The 8,606-nt window shown below is 46.5% G+C and overlaps 1 protein-coding gene across 5 annotated transcripts in view; it reads right to left on the bottom strand.

Moving 5' to 3' along the window:
• Positions 1–534: 534 nt before the first annotated feature.
• LOC135108365 (BTB/POZ domain-containing protein 6-like) overlaps positions 535–8,606 on the bottom strand; it is a 9,346-nt gene continuing 1,274 nt past the window's right edge. For 3 of the 5 annotated variants that reach the window (XM_064019281.1, XM_064019283.1, XM_064019284.1), the window contains exons 2-6: positions 7,794–8,533; positions 6,565–6,813; positions 3,919–4,014; positions 2,085–2,224; positions 535–1,784 (exon numbers count right to left, since the gene is read on the bottom strand). In XM_064019281.1, the coding sequence (XP_063875351.1) occupies positions 1,040–1,784; positions 2,085–2,224; positions 3,919–4,014; positions 6,565–6,813; positions 7,794–8,522 (1,959 nt within the window). In that variant the 5' untranslated portion in view covers positions 8,523–8,533 and the 3' untranslated portion in view covers positions 535–1,039. Of the gene's footprint in view, positions 1,785–2,084; positions 2,225–3,918; positions 4,015–6,564; positions 6,814–7,793 lie in introns of all 5 variants that reach the window. The other 2 variants (XM_064019282.1, XM_064019285.1) reach the window with 2 other exon arrangements.

The raw sequence follows: 8,606 nt of genomic DNA, 5'->3' as shown, positions 1-8,606 counted from the left end.
ACGAGCTATTACCTTGTTACGGGACATCAAACGTGTTCTTTTACCGGTGGAAGGGATACTTTTCTACCAATGGCAATACAGAACTGCCTGGTACCGTGAGCCTACAATCAGGTAACCAGACAAACTTTAGCCGAGGAATTATTTTGACGTTATGTTATGTTTGCGTGACGAGCCAGAGCGAGGTATTAATATCCAAGCATCGTTTCTCCCAATCTTTCAGCGTGCGTCATACTTCAGCCGGACAGACACATACAAATACCTGGACTTAAATGTTCACAGCGGAACCGGTAAACACTGGAAACAAACATGCCCGAGTTACTGTATCTCCCATCAGTTCACGACATGCTTCCCCTCCCACATACATACATACATACATACACTTCCCATTCGTACCTCAGCAAATATTACTTTATTCACCCGAGAGAAGTTTCTGTATTTTGTCACGTTTTTCAGCTTATGACTATTCCCGAGAAAATATTTAATGTGTGTATGAATTAATACAGACTACACCATACTACTCTGGGATATAAAGGCTTATCACACATTAATATTTTATATGAACTGTTAATATACATCATAAGACTCGACAAGTTAAAACTTATTTCGTGTTCGTAATTAAGATACATATTAAAAAATACTAATAAAAAAGCTTCTACAATGTTTTTAGTTTAAAATAACAAGTTGGTGCACGGAGGTCTCTGAACAACTGAAAGCGCGAGCCTTATCGAACTTAAAAAAGAAAAAAAAATCTAAAAACAGATCGATGGTCATATTAAAACTTCAAGCCTAAGAATCACGACTGATTACTAAACTCATTTCATAAAAGTTCTTAGCTGGAGGAGGAGGAGGAATATTTGTCAAGAGTGTGTGTTCCTCTCACATCACCCAAGTCTTCCCGCCACTTCCGCCCTGTTTTTTTTTTTTTGTTTTTTTTTTGCCATCTTTCGTGTCCCTCAGCTCTTGTAGCGGGCACGTGTCCTGCCCTTGTCTTAAACGTCCATTGGCCTCTGAACCCTCGGCACGCTGCAGGAAGGACTTATCAGGAGTCTATGAGGCAGACGGAGGCCGGCAGGCGGCGCTGCAGGGAGGGCGGGGGCAAGAAGGCGCCGGACATGTACTCCAATCTGAGGCGTCCCCCACACTGCGTCTGACCTCGGAAAACTATGCGCTTGTGGGTCACGTTGATGGTCGTGGTGGTCAGTACACACCAGGCCTCCTTCAGCGTCAGCACTGCGGAGTACCGCCGTCCCACCGCCAGCGACACGGGCCGCCGAAAGAGGCAACCGTTCCCTGACCACACACCCCTGGCCACGTGGTCCCCGCCCTCGTCCCACACCACCACGCTGCCCTCCCGCAGACTGCACACGCCCGTGCTGGCCAGACGCACCAGGTGCACCGCGGTGCTCACCGTCAGGTTCTGCATCAGGTTGATGCTGAGGATCTCCAGGTACTCGAAGGTGAGGGGCTCGTTGGATGGCGGGCTGATCAGCACGGCCACGGTCACCAAGCCCTTGCGGCGCCGCGTGGCATCGGCCGATATGAAGTGTGGCAGCACAGGCGCGGGCGCGATGCCCCTCAGGGCTCGCACCACCGCCATGCACTCGTCGGGGCTCAGCAGCTGGCTCCCCTCCACTTCATTCACGAACTCGTTCAGATCCATCGCCAGGAAGCGCACGTACGGCAGAAACTCGTCGATGATTGCCCTCAGCCGCCGCCGCGCTGGCAGCAACTCCGGGCAGGGCTTGGCGGGGGGCGGCGGCCCTTCGTCCAAGTGGTACCAACCCCTGGGCGAGGCGGAAGGTGCAAAAGAAATGGCGGCGGGAGCCGTTAAATCATCGGAAAAAAGTCCAGAAGGAAGATGGGAGAAAGGGAAAAAAAAAAAAGTCCAAGAAAAAGCGTGAACAAAACGATGAGGAAAACACACACGAGCAGAAGAGGCGGGGAAGGAAAATTTTGTAACTCAGAAAAAAAAAAAAAAATCTTCACTATCTCAGCTTCTTTCCCCCCAACCCTTACAATCACCCTCCTCCATCTACACGCTCTTCTCCCATTGTTCACTCTCCCACGCCCTCCCAAAGCCTCACCACTGTACGAGGGCGCGGAACACGTAGCTCTCCTTGTCCACGTTGAGGCGCGGGAGGGTGAGCAGGGCACGCAGGGCAGGCCGCCGCAGCACACACAGGTCCGGGCAACTCAGCACTTCCCGCCCCTGCACCGCCGCCACCTGCGTCACGGGAGAGCAGAGGTGGTGGAGCAGGAGTTGGCGGATTGTAGGAGATGAGAGGAGACGATGTAGGACACACACACACACACACGAAACAATAAAGTGCCGACACATCAGCAATATCACGACAGACAAAAATTGATTCCTTTCCTTCATTTTCATCTATCTTTCCTCCTCCTCCTCCTCCTCACCAGCACACACAAAAGTTCGAAGCACAATGAAGAAGAAACTGTCTCGAAGCGTTTCATTCCTGCGTTTCAACATCCAGCATTAGATTGCACTTCACCACCCTTCCACCCTCAACAGTTCACCTCCCTCCCGTTACTTCTTCCTTCCCTCTGTCATCTCTTCACATCCTCACCCCCTATCTATTCCCTGATCCCTGCTAATTCCCTCATCTAACTTCAGACCTTTACCTTCCTAATCGTAACTTTAATCTCTCTTCTAACTGAAATCCCTGGTAAGTAACATTCTTATCTCCCTTTTATATCTCCCTTTTCCTGCGTCTTTTCTTAACATGACATCACTTCTTACACATTTTTCTCTCCTCCCTTCTGCTTTTCATCATCTACACCGGGTGGGTCATTCTAAATATGTCTTAATTAGTAGAAAAAGATGGATGAATTATAGATAGATGATACAGATAAATGTTCAAGAAATGCAAGATTCATAAAAGTTGATACAAATGACTCAGTGAAATTGAGTAAAAAAACTGAATGAAATGAGTGTAGCAAAGTATAAATAGAATAAAGAAAAATGAGAGCGAAATAATTCCTGAATGAAAAGAATGAGTAAATAAATAACAATGAACTGAGTAAAAAAAAAAAAAAATACGAAAATAAGTTATATAAACGTATTGTCCCCGGCGGTACGTAGTCTGGCGCGTGCATTTCGTTACGCAACACACACACACACACAGACAGAATTGTCATATCTCACTAAAATTAAAACATACCTTACTAAAAATGAAAAAAAAAAGTAAAGATTAAAAAAAAAGAAAAATAAACATGCGATACTGGTAAGCATTAATGAACAAAATTGCGTTAAAAAAAGGACTAAAACAAAAGAACAACTAATAAGACTAACATTTAAAATTCTTCTGTTATATATTATATTCCCATACTTAAATTAAGAAGCATCAGCTTAACTATCAAAACCATTATTCCTTTTCGTTCTTAAGTTTCCTACTACATCTTAACTACTTCGTTTATTGGGCAGTTAACCATGCATCAATTATCTTCCCTGTCAGTTTCGCATTACATCCATCCTTCCTCTTCTCCTCTTCCTTCTCCTTCTCTCTTTCTTTCGTCTCCATATTCTTTTCTTCTTCTCTTCATTCTCCTGGTCTCATTTTCTTTTTCTTTTCCTCTTCCTCTTTCTTCTCTTCCTCTTCCTTCTCATCTTCCTCTTCTTCCTCCTCCTCCTCCTCCTCTTTCTTCTCTTTCTTCACTTCCTTTTCTTCTGTTTCCTTCTCTTCTCTTCTCTTCTCTTCTCACCCCCCCCACCCACCCACTCACTTACACTCCATCAACCCTTCACCACCACCTTTTTTGCCATTTTTTCCATCTGTCCTTGCGTCTTCACCTTGCACGAATATGCCCACCCGCCAACCACTTGCTACAGTTTCATTCCCTCTCCACGCCTCCTCCTCCTCCTCCTGGCCTTGCACGCACAAAGAGCCGCCCACCACGCACCTCGTAACACCTGTTCAGCAGCTCAGCGTCTTCGTGCAGCACCGCAGGATCAAACACGAAGGGGAAGTTGTCAGGAGTCACGGAGTCTGCCAGGTACTGTTGAGGTAGAGCGGGTGTGGTTGTCAAGAGAGATGGAGAGAGAGGAGAGGGAGGGGGAGAGGTAATTGAGACTTAGAAAGGAGGGTTGGGGGGTGGAGGTGAGGGAGATTCAGAGGGAGTGGGAGAAGGAGAGGGAGAGAGAGGAAGAAAAAGGGAAAGAGGGAGGGGAGGAAGAGAAAGGCTATGAACGGGAGGGGAGAGGGAAAAGGAAGAAAAGAGCTATGGAGAGAGAAATTATACACAAGAAAGAAAAGAAGGAAGTGAAGGAGAGCCAGTGACGGTGGTAATTGAGGGAAAATGAAGATAGGTAGTAAGAACAAGGTAATATTAAGAGATTGGGTAATAGAAGTATGGAAGGAAATACAAAGTTAATTCAATAATAATAATAATAATAATAATAATAATAATAATAATAATAATAATAATAAAACAAGCATTTCTTACTTCATCTTCATACACACACACACACACACACACACACACACACACACACATTTCATTTCCCACAGCCTCTGTATTTCCTCTCATCTCGCCTGTCAGCCCACCACTACTTCATCTATTCCTCCATTTCTTCGTCCATTCCTTCGCCCACACCTGCACCCATCACCTATTCCATCTCTATAACCATCCATCATCCATCCCTGTACTCTTTATCCATCTCTACCACTCAGTTATTCGTTTCTCTATCCCTACACCCATTCCTCCACCCCATACCTTTCATGTCTCCCTCTCATGTTTTCATCCATCCGTCCCTCCACCTGACGTCAAAACCCATCCATTTCTTTTTTTTTTTACTTTCTTTTTTTTTCTCAACTGTTCGTGTGATTCCTGCCACTCGACTTCATCAATCAGTCCCTTGAAAGGAGTCGTCAAAACGCTGCCACTTTCAACTCTCGCGACTCCTGGGGTTGGGATCAAAAGAAATATTTCCCCACTTTTTCTCTCCCCCTTTTTTTTACTTTTTTCTCTGCGGCAGGCTTCCCCTCCGCGCGTCAAATCAAAGTGGTGGTCAAAGATCGAAGGTTTAAAAGATTCGGGGATACCTTCTGAAAGCGGAGGCGCATCGGGTCACATTTACATAAGAAATCGGAAAATGTGGCGTCTTTCACCTCAGCTTTCTTTGTCGAGACGAAAAATAAGGGGCTTTCCTAACTCCTATCTCTTAAAATCTCAGACATCAGCACTTGTATTAGAGAAAATGGAGTTTCTTTCTATTTATTTATTTTTTTTTTCTCTTTCCAATGTGATTCCCGCCATTATTTCCTAACTGCTGCCGTACTTCCCCCAATCTTTACACAACATGCTTTACCTCTGTTTACCTTACACATGTTCTCTTACTTATCCAGCTCTCCTCACCTTACTTCACATACATTACTTCTTTCCATCCGTATTCTTTTTTTCTGTCGCACCTTCACGTCTTGCGCACACACACACACACACACACACACACACACACACACACACACACACACACCTTATCCTATACGTGATCTCATGGTCGCATACCTATCCTCCTGTCAATTTTTCAGCTCTTCTCTTAACTAACCAAACATATATTACATCTTTCCCTCCCTCTCCTTTTTCTGTCACTTTCCTCCAGACCTTCTCACCTTCACTGCTCTCACACACTCCTCATTCCCTTAATCGTAACTTTCTCTCACTCATCTTCTCAACTCTTCTCATGTTCAAACCTTCCATGCTCTTACTTTCTTATTTTCCCACTGACGGCACATCGCTCACTTCTCGTCTTCCACTCTTTCATCATTTAACATCACACAAACGTATCCCTCTATACTCGTAAAAAAATTCCACCCCAGTTCACGTAACTCTCCTAAATTTAAATCTCCCTTAACTTTTCCAAACATGACACTTTCCCCCAAACACCCATTTCTCTCCTCAAAACCTCCTTTAACATTCCTTAACCAACACGCCTCACCTTTCCCACCATCCAAACACACATTTACCTTCCAACACATGACACTTTTCCCGAAGCACCCATTCCTCACGTCAAATGTCCCTTACCAGTACATCTTATCACAAGACACTCATTTCTTATCTAACCCCTTAACCTTCCATAGCAAATACAGGTAATAACACACACGCCTCGCCCTCCCATCCAGCCAAACACGTTCAACTTCCTAACACTTGCCATTTATCTAAAAAAAACACCCCATTCCTTTCATAAAACCTTTCCCTCACCAACAGATATAAGTTTCCCAATATCCTGCCTCTCCGTGGGTCACCTTGTCGCGGTGGCGGGACTTGAAGAGTGGTCGGTGGTGTCACCTTTTGATGTCTCGCCTGTCGCTGGAGGGTTCGTTACCTGTCGGCCACGTGGACCAAACGCTCCCCCTTCGGCATCATATGACCGCGATGTTGCTGAGCACTCCCTCCCTTTTTTTTATAGTCAATCAATCGATCAATTCTCCAATCACCTAAACACACATTCATTTTCTAACACACAACACTTCACTCAAACACACATTCCTTTTCTAAAAACCTCTCTCCTTCCCATCCAGCCAACCACACAACCTCCCCAACACTCACATGGGAGCACAGTCTGGCGAGGGCATCTATCTGGTACTTGTGTGCAGCCTCGTAGACGCTTAGGGCCTGCACGGTGCCTTGAAACTTAGTCTCGTCGCGGTACAGGTAACGCAGGAGCCACTCGAAGGTCTCAGGCAAATCCTGCGCCAGCGTCAGGTAGTGGGGGCGTCCGTCAGCGTCTTGGCTCATCGGCCCGAACAGCATCGCCTCCAGGACAGGGCTGCTCATGGCCAGGACCAGCTTGTGTGCCTGACGGGGAGGAGAAATGCTGGTAGTCTGGTGGTGATGGTGTTTAGAGGGTGGTGGTGGCGAGAGGTTAAGTTTGTAATTGTTGTGGTTATGGGGTAATAAAGGTGTTGGGTGAAATTAAGTGGTTGTTAGGTGGTGGTAATGGTGGTGTTGGTGGTGATGGCGTGGTGTTTAGGGTGCTGGCTGTGATGGTCGTGGTGGTGGAGAGTATTTTGTTGCTGGATTGTGTTTTGAATGCTTTCATTGTCTTAATTCTCTACTAATGACTGAAAAGATGGATCAATGAATAATAACCGTTGTAGTTTCGTATCACTTAATCCATCTTTCTTTTCATCTCTCGCTATTATTCTTCCCCTTCCACGCATCCTTCTCTCCTTCCCTTCATGCTTCCCTGTTACACAAATCCCACTTCCCATAAGCCTATCGTCCACACCACCACCACCACCATCATCTCCCTCCCTCCCTGTTGCACTTCCACTACTTCACTCACCGAACCCTAGTCTTTCCCTCCCTCCCTCCTCCCCCTTCACGTCCCCTATCTTATCTTCCCCTTGCTACACCCCTCTCCATATTTGTCATTATTCCCTCCCTTCAACACATCTCCCCTCGTTTCCGATTATCTTCATCTCCCCTTCATCACTGTTCCTCCAGTATCTTGCTCCGTTCTTTCATTTTCATTCTTTTCCCTCCCTCCCTCCCTCCCTCCCCTTTCTTCTTACGCCTCTTCCCTGTCTTACTCCATGTAGCTTGTAACCTCTGATACTAGCTTCACATCTCCCTCTATTCCCCCCCTCCTTTTTTTTCCCCTCCACACCACCTCCAAATATTCATCCACATTTTCTATCCCTTCACTACCACCTGATATTTTTTTTCCAAGCATCCTTCACCTCCATACTCATCCTTCTCTTTACCTTCTTCTGCATCCCTGTTTTGCACCCTCTAAAACTTCTACTTTCCCTCCCCCTTCACCTCGTGCCCACCTTCATCTCCACTTGGTATTTAGGGAAGCAGAGCACGACATCGTAGAGTCTGCTGTGGTGGTGCAGGGTGGCCATGCGCTGCTTCACCGTGCCCAGGTGACACTGCCACCAGTCCTTGCCCGTCAGTCTGGCCACCTGCGACATCTCATGCTCCTCCGCCAAGTACATTCTGTCCTCTCGATCTATCATGCGTCTTGGTGCTTCTCCTAAGGTTTCTAAGGCTCCTCTGCCATCTACTACATCTCTAAGTCTTTCTCCTCCTCTGTTTTGTTGCTGTAGTTGTAATTCCTCTTCCCGTTCTCTTTCGTCGTCCGCTTCTCTGTCTTCTGCTTCTCTCTCCTCCTCTTCCTCCTCATAATCGTCTTCGTCTTCAATCTCTAACTCTTCTTCCTCTTCTCTTCTACCGTCATCTGGCTGTCTTTCTTCCTCCACTCCTTCTCTTCCTTCATCTGCTCGTCTCTCCTCCTCCTCCTCCTCCCCTCCTGCTCCTCTTCCCTCATCTGGTTGTCTTGCCTCCCCGTGTACTTCTCTTCTTTCCTCTTCTGTTCCTCGTCTCTCCTCTCCTACAGCTCCTCTTTCCTCCTCTCCTCTTCTTCCTTCATCTTGTCTTTCCTCCTCCCTTGCTCCTCTTCCTTCATCTGGCGATCTTTCCTCCTCTCTTCTTCCTTCATCTGCTTCTCGCTCCTCCTCCTGCCCCGTCAAAGATTGGTTCAACAAAGCTTCCGCCATCTTTGTTTAGTCTGCAATTCAATACCTCGGTTATTGTTCGAAGCTCCGGTCTCAAACATGCGTGCGTAATGCATACACTGCTCA

Source organism: Scylla paramamosain, chromosome 17 (genome assembly GCF_035594125.1).
Source record: "Scylla paramamosain isolate STU-SP2022 chromosome 17, ASM3559412v1, whole genome shotgun sequence".
NCBI classification, from domain to species: domain Eukaryota; kingdom Metazoa; phylum Arthropoda; class Malacostraca; order Decapoda; family Portunidae; genus Scylla; species Scylla paramamosain.
Note: the sequence above shows the minus strand (reverse complement) of the source record. Positions and strands in the feature narration are given on the sequence as shown.